The 27,856-nt window shown below is 38.3% G+C and overlaps 1 protein-coding gene, 2 long non-coding RNA genes, 1 other non-coding gene and 1 pseudogene across 4 annotated transcripts; 4 read left to right on the top strand and 1 right to left on the bottom strand.

Annotated features, from left to right (window-relative positions):
• The first annotated feature begins 46 nt into the window (after positions 1-46).
• On the top strand, positions 47-1,545 carry LOC106453686 (annotated as a pseudogene).
• A 13,992-nt stretch (positions 1,546-15,537) lies between these two features.
• On the top strand, positions 15,538-17,065 carry LOC125590255. The gene is made up of 2 exons (XR_007326566.1): positions 15,538-16,476; positions 16,615-17,065. It is a non-coding gene; the product is annotated as an uncharacterized LOC125590255 (long non-coding RNA).
• A 563-nt stretch (positions 17,066-17,628) lies between these two features.
• Positions 17,629-23,596, top strand: LOC125590388. Its single transcript, XM_048763943.1, has one exon. It carries the CDS (start codon positions 17,936-17,938, stop codon positions 23,594-23,596), a length of 5,661 nt encoding a protein of 1,886 aa, XP_048619900.1. The 5' UTR covers positions 17,629-17,935.
• LOC125590853 lies at positions 18,518-18,624 on the bottom strand. The gene has a single exon (XR_007326855.1). It is a non-coding gene; the product is annotated as a small nucleolar RNA R71 (small nucleolar RNA).
• A 1,137-nt stretch (positions 23,597-24,733) lies between the features above and the next one.
• LOC125590705 lies at positions 24,734-26,318 on the top strand. The gene is made up of 2 exons (XR_007326712.1): positions 24,734-25,715; positions 25,854-26,318. It is a non-coding gene; the product is annotated as an uncharacterized LOC125590705 (long non-coding RNA).
• The last annotated feature ends 1,538 nt before the right edge of the window (positions 26,319-27,856 follow it).

Here is a 27,856-nt window from a genome sequence, read left to right as displayed (position 1 = left end):
GTTGGTGGCAAGCTGTTCTCCGGATTGGAGGTGACTGGTGTCACAATGTCTTAGACCTAATCTCCAAATCTCTCGACTCCTCCTCCAATTCCGTTTCGTATGTTCGTCATGGCCAATAGCCGCCGAACCAAAACGTCCTCTCCCGACACATCACATCCCAATCCTCCCCGACAACAGCGCTGGTCTCATCAAAACCTCACCAATCTCACGATCTGCTTGGATGGCATGTCAAGGTCGAGGAAACCCTTAATGTTCCTCGCATAGTGACTCTCCTCGATCCTCTTAGTGATCAAAGACACTCTCTTCCTGACCGTTTCCCTCGTAATCTCGATATGTCGAAGCTTCACTAGTTCAATACAGTCGGTGATATTGTGAACGGTTTATACTTGGAGAAGGCTTGTTGTCAAGTACTTAGATAGCAACGCGGGTAGTTACAGATTCGTGTTGCTTACGATTCACCTTTCTGGGAAGTTAGCTGTGCTTAGGTCTTGTGATCGAGCTTGGTCCGTGATCAATGACATGCCTTCTCCTTATGATGATGTCATTGTTTTTGATGGACGTTTCTTTCTTTGCTGTTGACAACAATTGGAGGACTGTGTCTGTAGATTTTATCTCTTTGGAACTGACATTGGCTGCGAGTCCTGTCTATGGCGGTGATAAGAAGTTTTTGGTTTGACTCTTGTGGTGAGATGTTGCTAGTTGATATGTATTTAAGTATGGAGGAGGCTGATGGGGATCCGGGGTTCGCCGAGGAGGTCTATGAGCATCAAGCGGTTCTTATGAATGAGAGGACGGTGAAGTTTTAAGCTTTTAAGTTTATGGAAAGAGAGAAGAGTTGGGTCGAGGTGAAAGATCTTGGGGATAGAATGTTGTTCCTTGGAGATGACTGCACTTTTTCAGCATCAGCTTCTGCTTTGTTTCCTCTTCGTGGTGGAAGCTCTGTTTTCTTCTGTGAGGATGAATTGGGTGGGATGCAAGGTCGAGACTTGGGAGTGTTTGTTTTCAGAAATGGTGCACCAACATCCGGAGTATACCAACCTGTTCTGGCCTCCACCCTACTGGGTTACTTCTCATGAGGTCAGTGGTTTGTCTAGGATCATTTTCATCTTGTGGCTATGGAAACTGTGACATTATCATTTTATCACTCCTTTTTTGCAATACTAGTCTCTGAACATATATTAGGTTTCTTGTCAGTTTCATGAGCGGTTCTTTTATGCTATTATTTCGAGTTAGACTCGCTAAACAATGCTCAAAACATATACATTCTCAGAGTGGTGAAGATCATACGGGAGAAACGTCATCCCGACCTGTTATTGTATAATTTGGAGTTTACAACCTTGGACATTCAACATATAGGGAGGTTAATAACCTCTCTGATACTTGTGGGATGAAGAACCCTTGTATCACATGTTTATGCTTGTTCTTTTACGAGTTAACGACCCTTTCCAATCTTTTCAGTAACTTTGCATTTGTATATAGAGAATCTTTTTTTGTAATATTCTTTCTCAAAGATGATAGAGAACCAAACTCACGTTTCTTCCAAAATATTTGTTACACCCTTAGACATATGTGACAGAACTAATCTAAAGCAATGCTTTTTACGTGAAAAAAAATTCAGCAACATCTGAATTTTATAATTCAACTAACTTGAACTGGATGATGGTGCCACATAATGTTAAAAGATACAATCTCACTGTTATTATAATATTTGTCAGAATAAGAAAAATAGGCATGACATGTACTAGAGATGGATTAAATCCCTTCACAAGTCCCATTAAATAAGGAACTCGACCGTTAAGTCAGCTCAACTTAGTGCTACTTGGCGCCATCAGCTCGACACCCGTGGCTAAACATGTTGACTTTACTTGGTGCCACAATCCCGGCGCACGAGCTCGGCCCAATAGCCCGAATGCTCGGCTCAATCGCATTCCAATGTTCTTCTGCAAGTGAAAAAATTCATTGGTCATACTCATCCCATGATGTCTCATTGGTTATGATACGCCCTAAAACAGGGAAGGATCACTCAATCGGACTAAAGGGATATGAACTCGCCAAAAAGGAGAACTGATGGATTGAACGGTGACACAATGGCTTGCGGATGGCCCAATGATACTACCAGACTTCAGTTGGTGTTTGATATGACTCACGAGTCCACCAAAAGAAGGATTTCTAAACGTTGCCTGATATGACGCACATGTCCAACAATATAGAGATTTGTTTACTTGGAGTTAACCTCACCAAGAAATGAAAAGTGTTCTACAAAGAACAAAGAGATAAACTCAAATAAAAGAAAAAAAGGAATGCTTTATTTCGTGGCTCATAAACCCTTCAAGTTGTAGAAATCCAAAGAATAATGTGTTAAAAACAAGGCATTGAAAATATAAACAAAGACTTGACTAAATAAAGTCTTTGACTGAAAGTTGGACTGCCTCTTGATATAGCCACGACCAGGACTTTTAAAAGGGAAGAATATGCTCCCGATATGGGCCAACACATGTCTCTTTAAGGTCTGGTCGAAATCCATCTTTTTTCCTTAGCCAATTTTTATCGGTTTCTCCATTTGGCCCAAATAAGTCTGTTTTTGATTCTTTTTTTGTAAACCAACAAGCCCAAGACTTTCTTGGATATTTAGAGTATGAATAATCACCTTTGGCATGATTTAATTGGTTGTTGGTTCAACAAAAAGAAGGTTAGCCATTTCCAGCTTTTCGGGTGGTCTGAATTCGCGAGAAATGAAAATCTCCTGATTTGTAAATGGCATAACTGTCACATATGAACTTCGTTTGATCTGATTGTTCTTCAAGGAGTTCCGTAATTGATTTGAAAACATTCTACAAGTGATTTCATGCGTAGAAGCCTCGTGGTTTGGAAGATATGAGTCAAACAATGAACATATATCTTTAGTTCTTCTCATGATCAAGCCATGCATGTCTGTTTTGCCCGGTGCGCTACCCAAGGGCACATCATTCCCTCCCTCTTGAAAAGGATTTGACCTCAAATCCATTTTACCTGTATCAAAAGGAAATGAATCGGGAAAAAATAATTTAAAGAACATGTAAAATATAGTAAATGAAAATTTTGGAAAAAAACTTCCTTGGAGTTTTGAAGTTGTTTTCCGCAAGTACTTCCATCTCCAAATCTCAAACTTATAAGCACGATCTCTGCTTCTGTTCCTAACACTTCTTGGAGACTGATCATGTTTATCTTGGACACTCAAAACAAACATTAAAATACCAGGATCATATGTGCAAGACAAGTACTTGTTCAGATCGAAAACCAAAGTTTCTTTCCCTAGAACATGTAGCACACGTTTCAGATCATCATGAAGCCTATCAAAATAAGTGTTGTACACCAGAATGGTGTCAGGGCACGTGATAGCACAGTTACTAAAGAACAAAATCAAACCATGCGCAAGTTTCTCAGATTTAGAACACAAAAGATCAATTTCAAACCGAGAATTACTTATCTAAGGATCAGCACTTTTATCAAAGAAGGTGTTGTAAATCAGAATGCTTTCAAGGAATGAAATATCATAGGACATTTTCAAAACATGCCTAACATGATCAGAATTAGAATACAAAAGTTCAAGATCAGATTTCAAAACAAAATCACAACAAAAATCGGTTTTAGCTCTAAGTGATTTCTGTTCCAACAACTTTTTAACCAATAATTCGTCCAAGGTAAAAGTGGATGCAAACAAATTCCCAATGATCAGTGCATGTCTAAAGAACTCAGATTAAAGCTATTTTCTTTGAAGACAAATGAATCAAACAATTTTCTAGAAAAAAAAAACTATTTGTTGCAAATCAAGCTCAAACGACTTTTCCAAATGATCAAGACCAGAACATTTTATGTCATTGGAACTGACTTTATCAAATAGATCAGGTGCTGAACTGATGATACAAAGTTCCTTACAGTGCTCTTTGAACAAAGGCGTAGGAGTTGTGCTGGGATCAAAGCAAAGTCGGTTCTCCATGATGATGAGCGTGATGGTTAGTGCTTTCTCATCAAAGATTGGATCAAGTTCGTCCAAGTGATCATATTCCTCATCAAAGATGGGATATAGATCAACGTCCATGGGTCTCCTGGTGCCAAGAAGCGGTCCTTGATGTGGGTAGTCGAATGGCTTCTCCTCAAAATCCTGTGAAAATAGAACAAGAATACTCGGATGCTCCGGTTGCAAAAAGGTTAATTCTGCAATAGTGTTCTTTATCAAACATAAAATCAGGTTCTGGAAAAGGAAGATCACAATTATCCTTACAAATCATCAAACTTTCAATCAGAAAATTGGTAAAGAATCTGAAAAATCTTTTAGATCTTCAAGGTTGTTTTCAGATTTACCTTTGGGTTTTTTACTGATGAATAATGATGGCTCAGCTACAGGTGCACGTGTGGATGTGATCTTCTTATGGATCTTGCTGACGTCCTTAAGGATTTTCATCATTTCCTTCTCAAAGTTCTTACAGATCTCTTGGACATCAAACTGAAGAAAACACCTCTTTGGATCATCTTTCCCTTTGGATGTTTTGAACAGCTCTTTTCACCTCCGGTCTGGCATCTTATGTGGTCTTCTTTCGGTTAGTCTTTCCTGCACATGAACAAAATCATCAAAAAAATTCAATGAATTTTGAGATGAAGATTTAAAGTTAGCCTCTCGTTTGAATTTCTCCTTGCTACTTTCCTTGTGAAGACCAATCATCTTTATCCTGAAAAATTACTCAACCCAAAAGGGTTAACATAAAATAATCCTCACACTCTCAAGTGTTTGATCTCACCCACACAAGTATTTCTCTCAGAATTTAGTGGTCACTCAAGAGTCTTTTCTCAAAGTTCCAAGAGAACAAATCAAGTAACCCAATGGATTTCTCCAAGCAAGCAAGAGATGAAACACAAGATAAAAAGATAAGAGAACTGGTTTTGAAATCCGTATTAGCCACTCCAAGGCTGGATTACTCCTCAGCCAGCAGGATTTCTCTTCAACCACCTAGCCAATGAATCAAACTTCTTTTTTTTTTTTTTTGATAGATTTTTTTTTTTATAGAAGAATGCAATAGGTAAGGTAGTGACCCGGATTTAAGATATAAAGAAGAAGAAGTGTTTAGAAAATGAAAGATGAGAAGATCAATAGATAGTACCGGTTGAGTGGCTCTGATACCACTTGATATGCCCTAAAATAGGGAATGATCACTCAATCGGACTAAAGTGATATGAACTCGTCAAAAGGGAGAACTGATAGATTGAACGGTGACACAATGGGTTGCGGATGGCCCAATGATACTACTAGACTTCAGTTGGTGCTTGATATGACTCACAAGTCCACCAAAAGAAGGATTTCTAAACGTTGCCTGATATGACGCACAGGTCCAACGATATAGAGATTTGTTTACTTGGAGATAACCTCACCAAGAAACGAAAAGTGTTCTACAAAGAACAAAGAGATAAACTCAAATACAAGGGAAAAATGAATGGTTTATTTTGTGGCTCATAGGCCGTATTTATAGGATTACAAGTTGTAGAAATCCAAAGAAGAATGTGCTAAAAACAAGGCACTGAAAATAGAAACAAAGACTTGACTAAATAAAGTATTTGACTGAAAGTTGGACTGTCTCTTGATATAGTCACGACCAGGACTTTGAAAAGTGAAGAATATGCTCCTGATATGGGCCAAGACATGTCTCTTTAAGGCATGGTCGAAATCCATCTTTTTTCCTTAGCCAATTTTTATCGGTTTCTCCATTTGGCCCAAACAAGTTTGTTTTTGATTCTTCTTTTGTAAACCAACAATCCCAAGACTTTATTGGACATTTAGAGCATGAATAATCACCTTTGGCATGATTTAATTGGTTGTTGGTTCATCACAAAGAAGGTTAGCAATTTCCAGCTTCTCGGGTGGTCTGAATTCTCGAGAACTGAAGATCTTCTGATTTGTAAATGGCATAACTGTCACATATGAACTGCGTTTGATCTGATTCTTCTTCGAGGAGCTCCGTAATTGAGTTGAGAACATTCTACAAGTGATTTCATGCATAGAAGCCTCGTGGTTTGGAAGATATGAGTCAAACAATGAACATATATCTTTACTGCTTTTCATGATCAAGCCATGCATGTCTGTTTTGCCCGGTGCTCTACCCAAGGGCACATCAGGTTGTTTCGAATCAACTGCTTCAAAAATTTTAGAGAAGAAAAAGACAGAAAATAGTGCAAATACATATGAGTTTTAAGCATAAATGGTGGAATTCAGTTTTAGAAATACATGATTTGCTAATGGTTGATAAAGAGAGGACGACATGGGATGGGATAAATTGTGTTTTGGTCGGTTTCTATCTTTTGTTTTGAGTCGTTTATCGAGTCACAGTATGTCTTCTAGATTATTTTAGTCTTTAACGCGTCTTTTCAGTTATTAGGTCGAGTTGGAGCAGAAAGTTTCAAATTGTAGGCTTGGGCATTCTGATAACCGGATTGGGTTAGGATCATGTATTTCGTATCTCGGATATTTTAGATATGTACAAATTGGTACCGATCGGGTATTTATAAAACTCGGATCAGATTCGGTTCGATATTTGTCGGATCCGGATAATTTTGGATATATCCGAAGTAACTGTAGAAAAATCGGTTCTGGTTTAGGTTTAGCTGTTTTTATCCGAACAAATCCAAAATGGGGGCTTTTTACCCGACTTATCTGAATACTCGAATCAATTATAAGAGAATAAGACATACAAATATCAGAATTATGAAATTAAATAAAAACAGACTTGAATAAAATCACATTAAATTAAAATCAGTCTTGAACAAACTAAATCCTACCTTAATTAATGAGTCTATGAACCAAAAATCGGATATGTTGGATAGTCATTCAGATCTTGGATAATATCCGATCCGACCCGGTAATCGAAACATAAATGAAATCATACCCAATCGGGTATTTCATTATATCAGGATCCGACCCGAAACCCGATTTTTCAGATCGGTACCAGTCGGAACTTCGGATTCGGGAAATATGCCCAGGCCTATCAAATTGGATGAAAATGAGTTGCTAAAAATGCAGAACTGTCAGAACTATAGCAATGGATTGAGGATCTCCCACGGTGCGACTGAGTTCAAAGTTTGACACAAGATATAGAATTGAGTTAGCTTTCCAATCCCACCGGTTTAAGATCGATCCAATGGTTAGATTGAAAGGTATGCATATTTTACTAAACACTTGCCTAAAAAGAAAACATTTGGTTTTCTTTATTTTCGGCGTGGTTTAGCCCCAAATTCGACAAGAACGTGATTTTGACCTATATCTCTTGTTTTCAGTGACTGTTTAGACTACATTTTCTTTATCATCATACTTTTAGGTTTAGAGTTTTGGGAAGACAAATTCGTCTCTACCTTTGGAGAAGTGTTTTGAACCCCACCTTTTGTGTTTTATCGTTTTATGTATTCATCCTCTTTCTCTGTTTCTTTTTTCATGTATGAGTTGTTTCTCAATTGGGGTTTAGAGAAATCAAAATGATTTTATGACTTTTGGATCTCAGATTTTTAGATAAGGATATATCAATTAGATTCTTCGTCTAAGTTGTTCTTAATGATGAAATTAGACTCATGACCTAGTTTCTGATTCATATGTATTTTAATGCACGAAAGTGATTGTTTAAATATCTGAACGAACGTGGATGAGTAAATCTTCTTAGCTAGCATAAATTAATGTTAGGGAGTGTCATGAATCTATCAAACTCTATCTTTATGCATGTTTAGAATACAAAATTCAACAGAAGTTACTCTCTAAGTTTCTAATACATAGGGTTTAGCACTGCACAAGTAGGTTAAGCTAGGAGTTCTGAGAACATTTATCAATGATTGCCTTGATTCATCTGTTATCTGCATATTTGAATCCCTTCGATTTCCTTGATGCCCTTCTTATACATTGAATCTTTCTGCATATTTATACTTGATTAGCTTTAGATAAAAAACATATTTTCTTCGTAGCTCTACTCTTCTCTCGCAAACCTGTAGTGTAGTCTTGGTTTTTGTGGAGTCGATCCATAATATACAACTGTGGTTCACAATGCACTTGCGATATACTTTTAAGAGTAAAAATCTAATTGTATCTAGTTATCCGTGACCAATAGCATTACCTACGAGTTTAGGACTAGATGTTAGTCTAGATCTTTCATTTCAGCACTAACTTTTTTGTTTTTTGTTTTTTTTTGCTTACAGTAATGACCATGAATTACAATGACTGGCCACAAGAAGAGAATGTCACTTTTGGAGATTACATTCTAGATTAGCCATATGTAGAACACTCATTTTATGGAAGTGTACTCCCACAAAACAAAGTGTGAAGGTAGATGAGCTTTACAAAGAGTACCCAATGTTGACAAGGATTGAACTTGGGAGATATGATCTGGTTAAATTTTATGTCACATCAGGCAACACTAGGAGGAAGATAGCTCACATTTGAAAAGATAAAGGTTGCTCATGCACTTGAAGAGGTAATATATTGGGTTCCACCATCCCAACTACAAGGTACATGTGACTCAACTTTTGAGTCTCATGATGTTTAGGATAATCATTTGCCTTGTATTGTAGATGTTACCTCTGATTTGGATTATTTTTTTCTCACTGATGAATGTTATGATCTAATATTTGAGACTGAAAGACTAGATATTGTAAGAGTAAATTTTGTTAGGGATTATCATGAAGTATGTTTTGATATGAGTTATCTTTGTGCTTCCAATGATCTTAAAACTGACTTTGTGATTACTGAGTAATGTAGATCTCCTCTTAATATACCCAACCTAGGGGATTATTTAGGTGTTGATAAGATCGTGAATGAGATTAAAAAAACCATGAGGTTAAGAGTGATCATAAGAGGATGTAAACATTGTGTTCTATATGATTGAGAGAAAAAAAATTGACTGTTTTGTCAAACTTGTTTACACCTGCATTTGACTTTGTTTTTCCACTAAATGCATGTGATCCTTATGAGTATCTAACTATCAAGAAGTATTTCAAGATATATGCACATTTTGTTTCTTGTTCTAGCAGGAGAAGGACAAAAAGTGCATTGGCTCATCCTTTTGATTCTCATGATCAGCACGTGTGTTCATAAGTCAAACTAAAGACTTAAAACAAGAGGCAACCCATGATAAATGTTCATAATTCTCATTGTTTCACATTTCTTTTGAGTTTTGGTTTAGTTTTTCTATCATTCAGGTTTTCAAAAAAAAAAAATAACTTGCCAAAATAAAATAAGCTGATTGGACTGACGATCGAGCAGCCACCTGCGGATCGACCGATTGTGGCTGCGATCAATTGTTAGAACATCTAGTATCAACCGATCGGGTGTGCGCAGGTCGCCAAGATCAGTGCTTCTAATTCTGAATGCAAGACCGATTCCTGTTGTCTTATGTTCTGTGTCCCCATTGCATTAATTTAATTTTTTTTTCGAGATGTCCTTCCAAACTCATTCACATCCACTGAATTGAGAGGTGGGAGTCCATGATTTATCCACCAAATTAGGGCTGGGCAAAAAATCCGAATCCAAAGAACCGACCCGAACCCGACCCAAAAAAGTAGTACCAAACCCGAACCAAAGTTGATTAAATATCCGAACAGGTTCAAAATTTTGGTATCTAAAAAACCGGAACCGAACCCGACCCGAACCGAAGTATTCTGGGTACCCAAATGTATCCGAAATTGATTTCTATACCCCCTTATATAAATATATTTTAGATTTAATGTCTATTAAAAACATCCAAAATATAAAAGATACTTTAAATTGTTCAAAATACTTGAAAATATATACAAATAGTCAAATATAAATGTCTAAAATAGCTAAAGTATACTCAAAACACCAAAAATATTTAAAATATCTATTGATTTTATATCCAAATATTCAAACCAAATCAAATTATATGTTAAGTTTAGTTATTTTGACATATGTTATTCAAATTTGTATGTAATATAATATTTATAGATTTTGAGAAATTTAAAGTAAATAATGAATTTAATAAATAATTTTAATTGGTTATCCGAATCTGAACCGAATCCGAAACAAAATTTAGAAATATCCGAATGACACTGAAATCTTTGACTCAGAAAATGCGAAACCCGAATAGACCCGAACCAAATCCGAGTGGGTATCCGAATGCCCACCCCTGCACCAAACATATGTTCTCCGAGCATATCCATTGTGAATTTGTTTTATTTAATGGTTGTGATGTTATGGGAACAGTCACATTGTAAGGACCCTACCTCTTTATTTGAGTAGTTTCGTAGATGTAATAATGTTCGTTCAAAAATATGTACTAATGTTCTGGTTTAGTATTTATAAAGACAAATAATTGAACAAAAGTTGCCTTTTCTGCAATTTCCAAGAAACTCTTGTATGCTATTTTTTTTTTTTTTTAAACACACAAAACTCTTGTATGCTAGCATATGTTCCTTGCCGCACTAGTTGTTAGTCGCTATGTATTGTTGTTTGTTCTTTGTTTAAAAATATTAAACAATATTTTTTAGGTCGAACTTTTAAAATTTACTAGATATTCATCTAGATTTTCCTAAATATAGTAAAAATTATTTTTTTAGAACCGAATATTTCTAAAATATTTCTTTTTATTTTTTCACACATTTGAATTTTTGTATTGTCTGATAAATGTATCAAGATAGTTAAATTTGCATCCCGCCGAGATGCCTATAGCCTTGCTCACGAAAATCCTAACATTCTCCGCCCAACGACCCCTCCTTCAAAGTTAACATGATTTCCAGGATAAATCTGTTCCCAACAATTGTCACTGGCTTGGTATTTTTATGTTCTGAGTTCAATTTTTGTTCGGTAAAGAGTGTTATTTTCTAAATCAGAATTTCGAAAAACTGATTCGGATCTGAAGGAGTTGGCTAAGGCCCAAAGCTACCAGTATCCCAAAACACAATCCCTATATATTAATCCTGAAGAATTACAACATATTTTCGTAGCCACGTGTCATCACGAAGATGATTTTTAGAATTTAATTTGTAAAAAAACAAGTTGGTTCATATAAACATATACTATGTTTTTTATTAAACTAACTATTAAATTAATTAGTAGTGTACAAAATAATATTTTTTACTTACTTAAATAAAAGCTATGGAATTATCTAATATGGTTAATATATATATATGACAATTAATGATTATGAATAATACATATTTGATAATAATTTTTGTATGATCTCTCTTTTTTGTTTAATTTTATATTATTAAAATATTAAACAATCACATTAAGGATATAATAAAAAATTAGATTTTTTCTTCTATGTTATATTTTGAATTTTTATAAACGGCTATAAATTATTAAAAATGGTAAAAGTCCCACACTGAAAACTTTATGATAAATGGTTTAACTTTTTTTGTTCAAGCAAAATACAAATGATCATATATCGTAGGGGTGGACGTTCGGATACACGTTGGGGTTCGTATCGGGTATTTAGGATTTTGAGGTATTTCAGTATAAAAGTATAGAACATGTTCGGGTATTTCTACACTTCGGGCCATATTCGGGTATTTTTATGTTCGGGTTCAGATATTTTGGGTCGGGTTCGAATGTTTAAATTTTGAAGAAAAAATAATAAATTATTCATTGTTTAAGTTTTTTGTATATAAAAGATATTTTTAACTTAACTGGTTTACTAATTTTTAAAAGATTAAACTATAATAGTTTTGGAGATAAAATTTAAAAAATAGAAAGACACTAATTTAGTTGTTGTTTTGAAATTTTAGACGCAAATTTTGTTAATGCAAGAAACAAGAGGTTGATATGTATTTTAAGTGAGTAGCGAATGATTTTGTCCATAATTATATGTATATTATCTGATTTTGAGCAATGTGCATCATTAATATAAATATTTTGAATAAAATGAGAGAAGTAAACTAGAAATATATGGTTAAGTATACTTATGTTTGGTTATCTTAAATTCGGATATCTATTCGGGTTCAGATATTACAGTTTCGGGTTTGGATATTACACGTTCGGGTTTGGATATTATCCATTTGGGTTCGGATATCCAATCTCTCTGAATTCAATAACCGTTCGGGTATTTTGCTATTTCGGTTCGAATATTCGGATCGGAATCAGATACGGGTTCGGATATCGGATAAAATGCCTATTCCTAATTAATCGTATGAATATGAAGTCTCATTAATAGATATTCATATTATAAATATATATATATATATATATATATATATATATATATATATATATCATTAGAAATAAATTATGTAGTTTATAAAAATAAAAAAATATGTTAATTTCAAAATTTGCAGTGAAAAATTATTGAGATCTTAATATTTTAATTTTGAAATTTGTGTTGAAAAATCTCACATTAAAATTTTGTGATTAACGATTTAAATTTTTGTTATAGGAAATATATAAATGTTAAAAAAATCATATGAGTATGAAGTGTCAATAATAAATATTTATATTAAAATATATTGTATATCTATGTCAATATCAATAAAGTTTAATTTATACCATATAAAGTAAATAAAATGATTGTTTTGATTTATTTACCAAAAACATGATTGTAAATTAACAAAAGGTATTGGTTTTGATTTATGTACTTACTCTAATGTATATACTTTTATGTGTACAAATTATTTTTTAAATATGTGGTTTCTGATATCTTATTTGATCCTCACAATCCGAGAAACACACTTCTTCAAATCAAAGTGATTTTTAATATTGGAAGCACTATATATATTATTTTATTCAGATTAAATAATTTATAATTTATTTTTATACATAAAATATTTTAATGAAATATCATGACATGATTTCAATCACCTCTCTCGCATCCACGATCCTGAATAGGATCGTTGGGACGGCCATGGTTCGAGGAAACGTACTAGTCAGTCCTAGGACATAAAGGCAAGCGTTCCATGGCCAGGAAAGAAGGTTAAGGACATAAGGAAACTTAGATTTAACCTTATAAGAGCAAAGAGACAGCTAGGACGAGTAAGACGTTACCTGGATGATGTGATCGAGTAGCTCGACTAGCTCATCGGAGCTAGGATAAGTTTACTCCAACTCAGTCACTACTAAGTCAGCTCCACTAGCTGGACTATTAGCTCACTCAGCTGGGGCAGCTGGGAGTCAGCTCATCTCAGCTAGACAGACTGTTCGGGTTTTGGGCCGATGGCTCGGGTCCGGGTCAGTTGTGGGCTGTGAGGTCCGGCCATAAGGCCATGGGCTGTTGGGTCTTTGGACAAGGCCATGGGCTGTTGGGTCTTTGGACAAGGCCGTGGGCTATGTCCAGAGGGCTTAGCGAGTGGGTTGGGCTTATGACCGACCCCAAACCTAATCAGAAAGGGGCGATGGGATGCAAGTGGCCGAAAGGGCACAACCCTTGGCCGATGGTGCCCATTTGCTAGCAAGTCGTGCCTGTTCGGGGGGCAAGACTTACCCCCTCGTTTCCTATAAATATGGGGGCTCTCCTGTTGATTTCATTATCCATTTACAGAGTAAAATACTCAGAGAAAAACGTAGAGAGAGAGAAAGAGAGAAAGAGAGAGTTCCGGCTAAGAGAAAGGCCGTGGTGGTGTTTTGTTCCGGCGACTCTGATCGTTTGGGAACTAACTCCGACCAAGAATGAGAGATCAAGACAAGGAGAAGAACATGGAGAACCCAGACGTGGTTCACAAGGTATGTGATGGGCCGTGGCTCCATCAGACCAAGCGGACGATCTATGCGATCGCACCGCGGCTCTGCTCGGTTCCTAAGTCCCATCCGGTTCTCCTTATCTGTTTCAATTCGTTTCTCTTCTCTTCTTTCTGGTTAAACACGAAAGGTTGTGATGGTTGAGTCCAAGGGACACGTCCCTAGGCTTTGGCCAATCATAACCAAACCGCTAGCCTAGACACGGGTCGGTTAGAAGGACGGTGCGAATCGCACCATGACTGGGCGGTTGATCTGAAACGGTTTGGAATGTCTCCAAAAGGCACGAGTTGCCAAAGGTCACGAGTTCCAAAGGTTGTGAGTTGCCAAAGGATGCAAGTAACCAAAAGGTACAAGATACCAAAGGTTACGAACATCAAGAGGTACGAGGACCAAGAGGTACCAATGACCGAAGGGGTGCATGTTCCAAACGGTGTCTTTGAGACAAGCTATGTCCGATCCTTATGGATCAGTCTAGGACTTTTTAAGTCTAGGTAAGGTCACGGTTTGTCTAAGCCAGGGTATGAGTCGCAAGGTCTGACCGGTTGCTAAAGCCTTCCGGATTGGGCTTGAGGCTTACTCGGCCGTTGGATCCAGGCCCAAGGCCGGATCAGGTAAGGAAGTCGATTGGGCCATCGAGCCGGACTTCATTGGCCGGTCGCACCTAGATTCTATCCGGTTAGATGGATTGGTCTTTGGGATGATCCGGATCTGTTAGTGTGTTCTATTTATCTATTCTGGACTATCTATCTGATTCTAAGTCAAGGGGTGGTTGGTTGTATGACTTAGGATACGGTAGATAGGTTCACATCTTTTTATGATTATATTGACTGAGGTTTATCTAAGTTCTAGGAACCAAGCCAAGCATTGTAGAATCGATCCGTTCTATTCTCGGTTATGATTAATGCTTATCTGGTTGTGGTTTCAAGAACTAAGGATGGTTCTGGTCAAGCCAAGGAGCCGTGAAGGCTCGGTCAGTGAGAGGCTGTGTAACGTGTGGTTAGATGATGCTAGGGATGAACTAGTGATTGTCTATGAAACTGTTAAGAAGTTGTGTATTGGATCTCAATATTCTAAGTAATACAATTTATACACATTTATATTCCGCTGTGCAATCTGTTCGTTTGTTTATGAACCTCATATTCGAATATGACTTAGTAAATAAAGACTTAAAATGAATCAAACAAGCAAAGAAATTAATAAGTAAGCATTCGTATCCAGTTGGGTCGAGAGACCAGGATCGGGTCTTACAAGTTGGTATCAGAGCATGCTTGATTCTAGGATAGTTGGGTTATCTAGTCCACACACACGCAGCCAGCTGATTAGGTCTCACGGTGAGGTTTGATTGCTTAGTCTAGGGATTGTTCTGTCTTGTTTATGTTTAGTATGTTTTCGTACTAATATTGTCTGAATCCTTAGGCTGGAAAAAGCAAAACGGGAAAGGTCCGAAAGATTAAGAGAACGGCTGGTCAGTCAAGTCAAGGGGCCGCGGACGGAGCTAATCTGTCCGGGTTACCAATCGATCCGGTGGAGACTAACACCGGAGGTGGGTTACCGACTGACCCAGCTAACCTTACCGGGACGCAACAGGAAGGTCAGCACCATCAGGAACATGATGAGGAAGTGGAATCCTCGAACGCTAACCAAGATGGGGACCAGCGTGAGAAAGTGGCTGATGGTACGGCAAACGTACCCACAGCACTGTCCAAGGAGGACCTGATAGAGGCCATGAAAGTGATGGGTAATCAGGTGGCGGTTATGACTCATCTGTTCACTCCGCTAGTGAATTCATCAGTTGGTCAAGCTACACCCGTAGCTACGGCTACACCTATTACTAATGGTCCAGCTGTGGACGCGGTTGAGGTGATCGAGATCGATCCACCGGAAAAGTCTGTAAGAAAGGTTGATTATCTGATTTTGCTTCAACATCTATCCAGATTGGGTACGGAGCATTTCTCGAGTAGCACTGACCCTATTGAGGCAGACGAGTGGAGGAGTAGGCTGGCCCGAAACTTTCAATCAACTCGCTTTCCAGAGGATTACAAGCGAGACATTGCCGTTCACTTCTTGGAAGGGGACGCGCATAATTGGTGGCTTGCAGTGGACAAGCGCACCAATGGAAGTCTCGAAAGTTTTGCGGAGTTTGAAGTTGAGTTCAACCGCAAATACTTTCTTGCTGAGGCTTGGGACCGTCTGGAAGGTAAGTTCCTAGACCTGGTCCAAGGCCGCAGAACCGTACGGGAGTACGAAGAGGAGTTTAACCGACTCACACGGTTCGTTGGAAGGGAGTTGGAGGACGAGGCGGTCCAGGTTCGTAGGTTCATCCGAGGCCTAAGGCCGGAACTGAAAACCCACTGCTCAATCCGCACTTTCAACACTGTCGGGGAACTAGTTGAACGGGTGGCCTTGCTGGAGTCTAACTTAGCTGAGGAAGCTAAGCTTAAGGCTATGATGTGTTGTGATTTTGCATAGTTTTAGCTTTGTTATTTCATATATATTCATGCATTAACCTTACATTTATTTGCATTTAGAGTCTATTGCATGTACATTTGCATCTTGTAGGTGTTGGATGAATTGTTTGGAGTTTTGGAGGTGATTAGAGCACAAAAGGAGCTTTCGAGGAGTCTTGAACCGAACGTGTGAAAGACAAGCATGGATGAAGGTCCTAAAGATATATTTTGAAACTTGTCTTTTGGGAAGACATGGCAAATTGAGTTAGCTTTACAATGGAGGTGGTTTCAAGTCGTTTGGAGCTGTATTGAGGGATTTATGATCAAAATACTACACACATATCAGTATGACATTCCTAGCGGCCACCCTAGCAACATCAACAATAGCCTTCGAATTTTAAGCCTTTAGACTCATTTTTATTCACTTAAAACCTATAAAACTCATTACTATTCATTATTCTTCTTATTTTTGGTATTCTAAAGGTGTGTGCAACATGGAGAAAGTGGAGAAAACTTTAATGAGTGAGTTTTATCTCTTTAAAGCTTGCAACATGGGGGATGGGTTGTCTATCATGAGTTTGGTGGCTCTTTTGGCCTAACTTTCTCTACCTTTTCTGAAGAGGCAAGACTACTTTGGCCATATGAAGGGGCAAAAGGTGTTCTATAATGGAAGAAAGTGGAGAATAACTTTTATGAGTGTGTTTTATGCTTTATGCTTTCACATGATGGATGTGTTGTCATCCTCCTTTACTTAGGCTATAAAAGAGACTGCAAGGGGAAGGAGGAAGACACACAATACACAGAGTACAATACAACAAAGAGTAGAGAGTGAAAGTTTTATAGTTTCATATTTTGTATTTTGAGAGTTTGAGAGAAAACATTTGTTCTTGAGCTGTTCTTCATTGTTCATCATCTATTCTTGAGTTTTAATTTCGTTTTGCTTGTTTAATCCTTGTTTATCTTTATTCTCTGTTGTATCTACTTGAATATGCTTCAATCTATTATGAGATTAAGTGTTTTCATGGAGATTAGTGAGTAGTTTCCTTAAGAATTCATGGGTTAGGGAGATTAGAGTAACTTAGTGAAGATCTATGGTGTTATTGTATTAGATCCTTGTATGAACTTGCTTGTTGAGTATTTTTAATGCTTGTTTAGTCTTGATCACTCTAAACCTGATTTCTAAACACTTCTCATCAGACATGATTAGATGAAGTGTTTGAATCAACTCAACTAAGCTCTAGTGAGATTAGCCAAGGACACTTGATGTTAAAATTGCTAGATAGTTATTAAACTTGAACTTAAAGATTGCTTGATTGAATTAAGCCAAAGACATTTGATGTTTAATGATTTCTAAGCAAATGGACATTTACCTAGACATAGGACTTGTCTAAAATTGTGTTTAGACTTAAGAGATTACTTTGATTGAAAGCTTGTCACCTAGATTGGATCTTAGTTACTTGAAGTCAATTCCCAATACCCATGGATTCACTTGTCTAAATTGATTAAAACCTTGTTGTATTGCTCTGTTTGCTATTGTTACTTGTCACACACTCACCACTATTGAATCTGCTTAGCTTAAGAAATGACTTGTACTCTCACTGATTCACATCACTAGGACTGGTTCGACATTCACCCCACTATACTACAACATTTGCAATAGGCAGAAAAACCTATTATCAAATTGGCGCCGTTGCCAATCCTAGTCTGATTGTGACATTGAGTTTGAGTCTTTGCTTGAGACTGAGTTTTACTTTGTTTTAAAGTTACTAATTCTACTTCTTCATCTACTTGTGATCGCAGGTGCATGAACCTAAGAAGTAGAGGCACTACACATCTTACTCCCTTGACAGATATCAAAACACTTGAAAGAGAGAACAAGAGAAGGTTAAGACAAGAAGAGCAAGAGGCTCAGATACAAAGATCAGAACCTATGATGGAACCAGTTCCAGAACAACCTCAAGCTGAAGAGGGCAATGGTCAAGGAGCTGCCAACCTTCGACCTAGACAACCACAACGCCAAGCTAGGGCCATCGGTACATATGATCAACCTAACATAAATGGGAATAGGTTGGGCATTAGGGCACCGCCAGTTGCCAACAACAATTTCGAGATCAAGTCCAGCCTCATCAACATGATTGAAAACAACAAGTACCATGGACTTGCCTTGGAAGACCCACTAGATCACCTTGACAGATTTGATAAGTACTGTGGCTTGTCAAAAACAAATGGAGTTTCAGAGGATGCTTTCAAGCTCAGATTGTTTCCCTTCTCTTTGGGAGACAAGGCTCACACTTGGGAGAAAAACATCTCAAGTGATACTATCACCACTTGGGATGAATGCAAGAAGGCCTTCCTCAACAAGTTCTTCTCTGCTACAAGGACTGCCAACCTTAGAAATCAGATCTCTGGTTTTCAACAAAGAGGACTTGAAGGATTTTCAGAGGCATGGGAGAGATTCAGAAGCTACTTGTCTCAATGTCCCCACCATGGCTTCAACAATGAGAGCTTGCTAAGCACTTTCTACAGAGGAGTCTTGCCTAAATTCAAAAGCCAGCTTGACACTGCAAGCAATGGAAACTTCTTGGGGAGGACTGTCGAAGATGCATTAGAACTCTTGGAGAACATGGCACAGAGTGACTCTGTCTACAATGATGAATATGATAGAAGAGACAGAGGTGGTGGAGGAGAAGATATGACCACAAAGAGAGAGCTGAAAGCACTTCAAGACAAGATTGACATGCTACTATCAGAAAAGACCAAGAAAGAGGAGTTACATATGGTTGCTGAAGTTGATGGAGTAGAATGCCAAGAAGATATGTACTATGTCAATGCTCAGGGTACATGGTACAAGAAGGAGCCTGACTATCAATACCAGAACAACTACCAACAGAAACCCTTCTACAACAACCAACAGAAGCCATTCAACAACTACCAGCCAAGACCATTCTACAACAATCAGCCTAAGCCATTCTACAACAACAACCAAGGTGGTTACCAACCCAAACAGAACTTCCCTCCGGGATTCTCACCAAAACCAAGTCAACCTGCACAAGACCAAGCTGGATCATCAACACAACCTCCACAAGAGAGTAGTACTGAAGCTATGCTGAAACAATTATTGGAGGGACAAGCAAGAAGTGAGAAACAATTAGGGTATGAGCTGAAAAATCTCCACAACAAGATTGATGGGAATTACCATGATCTAAACAACAAGTTCAAAGCCTTGGAGAACCAGTTTGTCTCTATGACAGCCAGCTCAAGTCGCCAACAAGGTTCCCTACCTGGAAAGCCTGAACAAAACCCAAAGGAGACAATGAAGGCAATCACCCTAAGGAGTGGAAGAGAGTTGCCTCCTAAAGTTCTCATTAAGGATAATGAGAAACAAGGTGGGGAGGTGGTCATCAATGTAGATGATGATGTGGTGATTGTGGATGAGAAGACTAATGAGGAAATCTTGGAGAAGATAGTTGAAGCTAAGGGCAAGAGAAAGATTGGAGAGGAGAAAGTTGAGAACAAAAATGAGGCTGCTACATCAACAAAAGAGAAATTGTTCACTCCTCCTCCCTATGAGCCAAAGCTTCCCTTTCCTGGAAGATTCAAGAAGCAACTCCTAGAGAAGTACAAAGCCTTGTTTGACAAGCAAATGAGTGAAGTTCAACTCACCATGCCCATAATTGATGCATTTATGCTGGTTCCACAATACAGCAAGTTCTTGAAAGATGCTGTAGAACAAAAGAAGAAAGAGATGGAAGGGATGGTGATTCTTACTCATGAGTGCAGTGCCATTATTCAGAGACTGACTGTCCCAAGGAAGCTAGAAGACCCTGGTAGTTTCACCCTGCCATGCGCCATTGGACCTTTGACATTTGAGAGATGTCTATGTGATTTGGGAGCAAGTGTCAGCCTCATGCCACTATCCATTGCCAAGAAGCTTGGGTTTACACAATATAAAAAGTGCAAGATCTCTTTGGTGCTAGCTGATCGATCTGTCAAGCTCCCCATTGGCATCCTAGAAGATCTTCCTGTCAAGATAGGAAATTGTGAAGTGCCTACTGACTTTGTAGTGCTTGAGATGGATGAAGAGCCTAGAGATCCTTTGATCTTTGGAAGACCTTTCTTGGCAACTGCTGGAGCAATGGTGAATGTGAGAGATGGCACAATTGATCTCCACCTTGGAAAAGATCACATTCTCCATTTTGATATCAAGGAGATGATGAAGAAGCCCACAACTCAAGGAGAAATATTCTACATTGATGAGATGGATGCCTTGGCTGATAATTTCCTTGAGGAGTTAGCGATTGAGGACTCTCTTCAACATGCCCTGACCATTGAAAGAGAGACCCAAATGATTGAAAACAAGGATAGTGATGAGCTAGTAAGAAGGCTAGATGTTCACCTTGAGAAGGATGGAGAAGATGAGTTCATGGAGTTGCCACAAATGACTCAACATGCTGCCTCAGCAGACATTCAAGAGAACCTCCATGAAGCTGATTGGAGTGAGCTCAAGGCACCAAAAGTGGAGCTTAAACCTCTTCCCCATGGTGTAAGGTACGCTTTCCTTGGACCTAATGAGACATATCCTGTCATTGTGAGTAGTGAGCTGACTGAGAATGAATTGTCTATGCTTTTAAATGAACTTAAAAAGTATAGAAAAGCACTAGGATACTCACTTGATGACATTAAAGGAATCTCACCATCTTTGTGCATGCATAGGATACATCTAGAGGATGAATCTAAAACTTCAATTGAACACCAAAGAAGATTAAATCCTAATTTGAAAGATGTTGTTAAAAAAGAGATAATCAAATTGTTAGATGCTGGTGTGATCTATCCTATCTCTGATAGCAATTGGGTTTCACCTGTGCATGTAGTTCCTAAAAAAGGTGGCATAACAGTTGTTAAGAACGAAAATGATGAGTTAATACCAACAAGAACAATAACTGGACATAGGATGTGCATTGACTATCGAAAACTGAATGCAGCCTCTAGAAAGGATCATTTCCCTTTACCATTCATTGATCAGATGTTAGAGAGGCTAGCTAACCATCCCTATTATTGTTTCCTTGATGGATACTCTGGATTTTTCCAAATCCCTATACACCCAAATGACCAAGAGAAAACGACATTCACTTGTCCTTATGGTACCTTTGCATATCGAAGGATGCCATTTGGACTGTGCAATGCACCAGCAACATTCCAAAGAGCAATGATGTCGATTTTCTCTGATCTTATTGAGGATGTAATGGAGGTGTTTATGGATGATTTTTCTGTATACGGTTCTTCGTTTGCTACTTGTTTGTCAAATTTGTGCAGGGTCCTACAGAGATGTGAAGATACCAACCTTGTGCTGAATTGGGAGAAGTGCCACTTCATGGTTAAAGAAGGGATTGTGCTTGGGCACAAGATTTCAGAGAGAGGCATTGAAGTGGACCAAGCCAAGATCGAGGTGATGGCGAGGTTGGCTCCACCAAAAACAGTGAAAGACATTAGAAGCTTCCTTGGCCATGCTGGTTTCTACAGAAGGTTCATCAAAGACTTCTCCAAAATAGCTAGACCATTGACCAAGCTGCTGTGCAAGGAGATCATCTTCAACTTTGATGAAGAATGCCTAGAAGCCTTTAAGAAGCTGAAGGAGGAGCTCACCAGTGCCCCAATAGTTCAACCACCAGATTGGAGTCTACCCTTCGAAATCATGTGCGACGCCAGTGACTATGCTGTGGGGGCAGTCTTGGGGCAAAAGAAGGACAAGAAGACACATGTGATCTACTATGCAAGTAGAACCCTTGATGAAGCTCAAGCTAAATACTCTACAACTGAGAAGGAGCTATTGGCCATTGTCTTTGCATTTGAGAAGTTCAGAAGCTACTTGGTTGGGTCAAAGGTGACTGTCTACACTGATCATGCTGCATTGAGACACCTCTTAGCCAAGAAAGATGCAAAACCAAGACTGTTGAGGTGGATTCTGCTGCTACAAGAGTTTGATCTTGAGATCAAGGACAGGCCTGGAGTTGAGAATGGAGTAGCTGATCACCTGTCCAGGTTGAAGGTGGAGTGTGGAATCCCTATTGATGACAGACTTCCAGAAGAGCAAATGATGGCTATTCATGCAGTGGTAGCTGTTTGTGAGACAGGAAAGAAACTTGAAGAGGTGAAGGCAGCTGATGAGAAGGGTCCTTGGTATGCTGATATAGTCAACTACTTAGCTAGTGGAAAAGAGCCATTGAACCTTGAAGGTTATGCCAAGAAGAAGTTCTATAAGGATGTGAAGAGATATTATTGGGATGAGCCTTACCTCTACATACTTTGTAGAGATCAACTCTATAGAAGGGCAGTGGCTGAAGAAGAAATTGATGGGATCCTTACACATTGTCATGGATCATCCTATGGAGGCCACTTTGCTACATTTAAGACAGTTGCAAAGGTGCTACAAGCTGGATTTTGGTGGCCTCACATGTTTAAAGACACCCAAGACTTTGTCTCAAGGTGTGACTCTTGTCAAAGAAGAGGAAACATCACCAAGAGGAATGAAATGCCTCAAAACCCCATCCTAGAAGTTGAAGTGTTTGATGTCTGGGGTATTGACTTCATGGGGCCTTTTCCTTCATCTTATAGCAACAAGTACATACTGGTGGCTGTAGATTATGTCTCTAAGTGGGTTGAAGCAATTGCAAGTCCAACCAATGATGCAAAGGTGGTTCTAAAAATGTTCAAGAGCATAATCTTTCCAAGGTTTGGGATTCCAAGAGTTGTGATCAGTGATGGAGGGTCTCACTTCATCAACAAACTGTTTGCAAACCTCCTTAAGAAGAATGGTGTGAAGCACAAGGTTGCAACTCCTTACCACCCCCAAACAAGTGGTCAGGTTGAGATTTCCAACAGGGAGATCAAGTCCATTTTGGAGAAGACTGTGGGGACAACAAGGAAGGATTGGTCTACAAAGCTTGATGATGCACTTTGGGCCTATAGGACTGCTTTCAAGACACCCTTGGGAACCACTCCCTTCAATCTTGTCTATGGGAAAGCTTGCCATCTGCCAGTGGAGCTTGAGTACAAGGCATTATGGGCTGTTAAGATGCTGAACTTTGACATCAAGAGTGCCAAAGAGAAAAGACTTTTCCAACTCCATGAGCTTGATGAGATTCGACTTGATGCTTTTGAGAACTCAAGAATTTACAAAGAAAAGACCAAGGCATTCCATGACAAGAAGATCCTGAAGAGGGAGTTCAACATTGGAGATCAAGTGTTGCTCTTCAACTCTCGATTGAAGTTGTTCCCTGGAAAACTTAAGTCAAGATGGTCCGGCCCTTTCAAGATCAAAGAAGTGAGGCCATATGGAGCAATTGTGCTTTGGAACAAGACTGGTGAGGAATTTGCAGTGAATGGGCAAAGAGTCAAGCTGTACATGGCGGCCACACCTGAGAAGGAAGGAACCTCGGTTCCACTTTCCGATCCCAAACCAGCCTAAACAAAAAGGGGTAGTCAAGCTAGAGACTTAAAACAAGCTCACTTGGGAGGAAGTCCCATGTCTATCCCTATATATATTATTGTTTTACTTGTGTGGTTTTTCTTTTGTGTGTTTGATAAGTGTGTTTAAAATTTTCAGGTGATTCTCCACTTAATCAAAGAGAAAGATGGCCATCCAGCAAAGCTACAAGTGTTAAAATTATTCAACTCCATCTAGCAACTCCAAGCTAAGTGTCTCTACAACCATTGTAAATATATAGTTTTCTTGTTTGTTTCTTCTAGACCTCTTCTTTCACCTTGCTCTCACACAAGAGACTGTGTGAAGTAAGTGTGGGGGGAGAGTCTACTTATCTCACATGTTTTCTGTTTTGTTTACTTGTCATAAGCATTGCATATCCATTTGCATAGAAAATCCATAAAAATTTGCAAAATTCCAAAAAAAAAAAAAAAAAAAAAAAACATTTAGTTATATCATTTGCATCTTTAGGTTTGAGTCTAGATCATATAGAATGCATAGGTAAAATCCCTACAAAGGACTCATGCAATGAACTCATTGTTGATACCCTTTTGAATCATAATAAGTAGCTTGAGCTTCTTCTGAATTTCTTGTAGACTTCGAGCCTTGAAAACTCCTCTTAAGACTCATTGAATCTTACTCTTTGAAACCAACTCCGATCTTAATTGACTAAAATGAACTTAATGCTTCTTGCTTATGGTCTCTTGAGTACTAAATCATGGCTTTACACACACTTGAGCTTGTATAAACCGTTTTACCAATCTTTTTGACAACTCAAGTGGTAGTCCATACCCTAAACCCTTCCCTTCTTTCAAACCATCATTAATTGTTGAGTGAGGTCTTTTTGTGAAAGCTTGTCATGTGCAAAATCTTGAGAGTATTAGGAGCGACATTGATTTGTTCTCATCTCTTGCTAGCATTAGGACCTCTTTTGGGCTAGAATCTAGGATGGTGGTTGGAATGATGTGCTTTAATTATTTTGATCTTGAGGATTGAATTGGGAAAGATTATGTAAAGGAAATGAATCAAAAAAGTGTGTCTTAAAAAAAAAAAAAAAAAAAAAAAAAAAAAAAAACTCAGATTGTGTCAATAAAACCCCAAAAAGAAAAGAAAAAAGAAAAAAATAAGAGAATGGGGATAACAAATTTTTGAGCTAAGATACATAGTTGTTAAGAAGACAGAAAAGAAAAGAAAATAGTGTTCATTGGGTACGAGATGAAAATGGGTGTACATTTGGGATTTGAGATGAAGAAAAGAAAGGGTAGAACTTAAAAATTGTCTAGGAAAAGGGTACAATGATGAGAACCGATTTATGTATGCATTAATTGCTCCTTTTCTTAGATAAATTTTGCATAATGATCAAGCTCCTATTCTTGAGTGTAAGTCACCATAGCAAAATGTATTTGGACCCTTCTCATTCTTCACATTAAGCCATTTTTTCTCACCAAACCAAATGATTTGGACCAATTGGCAATTTGCGAGAATTCACTTATGATATTTCTTATTGAATGTGAGAGTTGGTTGATTTGAGGATTCATGATAATGAGTTAAAAGATCAAAGGAATTGATAGGCCTAGAGAAGTTAGAGCTAATAAAAACATCTTGCTCTTGCTATTTGGTATGATTTTGTAAGGATATCACAACGATGGCATTGAAGAGTTTCTTAAGGTCATGAATTTCCATTTGTGTATTGAAACATCACTTCCCATGTTCTTGAAAGTTTACTTGAGGACAAGTAAAGGACTAGTGTGGGGGAGTTGATGTGTTGTGATTTTGCATAGTTTTAGCTTTGTTATTTCATATATATTCATGCATTAACCTTACATTTATTTGCATTTAGAGTCTATTGCATGTACATTTGCATCTTGTAGGTGTTGGATGAATTGTTTGGAGTTTTGGAGGTGATTAGAGCACAAAAGGAGCTTTCGAGGAGTCTTGAACCGAACGTGTGAAAGACAAGCATGGATGAAGGTCTTAAAGATATCTTTTGAAACTTGTCTTTTGGGAAGACATGGTAAATTGAGTTAGCTTTACAATGGAGGTGGTTTCAAGTCGTTTGGAGCTGTATTGAGGGATTTATGATCAAAATACTACACACATATCAGTATGACATTCCTAGCGGCCACCCTAGCAACATCAACAATAGCCTTCGAATTTTAAGCCTTTAGACTCATTTTTATTCACTTAAAACCTATAAAACTCATTACTATTCATTATTCTTCTTATTTTTGGTATTCTAAAGGTGTGTGCAACATGGAGAAAGTGGAGAAAACTTTAATGAGTGAGTTTTATCTCTTTAAAGCTTGCAACATGGGGATGGGTTGTCTATCATGAGTTTGGTGGCTCTTTTGGCCTAACTTTCTCTACCTTTTCTGAAGAGGCAAGACTACTTTGGCCATATGAAGGGGCAAAAGGTGTTCTATAATGGAAGAAAGTGGAGAATAACTTTTATGAGTGTGTTTTATGCTTTATGCTTTCACATGATGGATGTGTTGTCATCCTCCTTTACTTAGGCTATAAAAGAGACTGTAAGGGGAAGGAGGAAGACACACAATACACAAAGTACAATACAACAAAGAGTAGAGAGTGAAAGTTTTATAGTTTCATATTTTGTATTTTGAGAGTTTGAGAGAAAACATTTGTTCTTGAGCTGTTCTTCATTGTTCATCATCTATTCTTGAGTTTTAATTTCGTTTTGCTTGTTTAATCCTTGTTTATCTTTATTCTCTGTTGTATCTACTTGAATATGCTTCAATCTATTATGAGATTAAGTGTTTTCATGGAGATTAGTGAGTAGTTTCCTTAAGAATTCATGGGTTAGGGAGATTAGAGTAACTTAGTGAAGATCTATGGTGTTATTGTATTAGATCCTTGTATGAACTTGCTTGTTGAGTATTTTTAATGCTTGTTTAGTCTTGATCACTCTAAACCTGATTTCTAAACACTTCTCATCAGACATGATTAGATGAAGTGTTTGAATCAACTCAACTAAGCTCTAGTGAGATTAGCCAAGGACACTTGATGTTAAAATTGCTAGATAGTTATTAAACTTGAACTTAAAGATTGCTTGATTGAATTAAGCCAAAGACATTTGATGTTTAATGATTTCTAAGCAAATGGACATTTACCTAGACATAGGACTTGTCTAAAATTGTGTTTAGACTTAAGAGATTACTTTGATTGAAAGCTTGTCACCTAGATTGGATCTTAGTTACTTGAAGTCAATTCCCAATACCCATGGATTCACTTGTCTAAATTGATTAAAACCTTGTTGTATTGCTCTGTTTGCTATTGTTACTTGTCACACACTCACCACTATTAAATCTGCTTAGCTTAAGAAATGACTTGTACTCTCACTGATTCACATCACTAGGACTGGTTCGACATTCACCCCACTATACTACAACATTTGCAATAGGCAGAAAAACCTATTATCAGGCTAAGCCACAGTCTGGCCCGTCGGGCAAGACAAATGATAAGAAGAGAAAGTGGGACCAGGTGGACGGAGGTAAGACCTCTGGTGGCCGACCTGAATGTTCCAAGTGTGGTAAGAATCATTCCGGTGAGTGCTGGAAAGCCATGGGGGCTTGTGTACGATGTGGCAGTATGGGTCACACGATTAAAAACTGCACTCGTCCAAGCCGATTCTCAGACCAGTCTAGTGGAAGCGGCTCCGTGACTTGCTTCCTATGTGGCAAGACTGGACACTGCAAGTCGGACTGTCCTAAGCTGCAAGGAGGACAAGGGAAGGGTCGTGGAGACACAGGCAAGTCGACCCAGAGTAGGCCGACCACAACACCAAGGGTGTATGAGCTGTCCCGGGATGACGGCGCTTCTGGATCGTTTGATTCGATCTCTGGTAATTTCTAAATTTATCTTTTTTACATTCAAGTAGAAATGTTTGGTCTGGAACCTAGAATATCTAGGGGGTTCTGATGAGGGTCTCTAATAGGAACCCTCATGATTGGTGGTGTGGAAACCCACGTACTTTTCGACACATGGGCTACACATAGTTTTGTGAGTCCGAGACTGGTCGGAAAGGGTCTGTTCTGTCTGGACGCTGGAGATAATTTTGGGATAGTGAGGGCAGCCGGAGGGCAAGCCATGAACTCACTAGGTCTCATGTCAAATATCCCAGTGTCAATCCAGGGAAAGGTATTCCCTGTGAATTTGGTCTGTGTCCACCTAAAGAATCACGAAGTGATCCTAGGTATGGATTGGTTGGGAAAGTATCGGGCCACTCTC

Source organism: Brassica napus, chromosome C7 (assembly GCF_020379485.1).
Source record: "Brassica napus cultivar Da-Ae chromosome C7, Da-Ae, whole genome shotgun sequence".
NCBI lineage: Eukaryota > Viridiplantae > Streptophyta > Magnoliopsida > Brassicales > Brassicaceae > Brassica > Brassica napus.
The sequence above is the reverse complement of the archived record's forward strand: the minus strand, read 5'-3'. Positions and strand labels throughout refer to the sequence as shown.

Coding starts and splice junctions, on each gene's coding strand:
- LOC125590388 (XM_048763943.1), top strand. CDS start 17,936: ATGAACCTAAGAAGTAGAGGCACTACACATCTTACTCCCTTGACAGAT.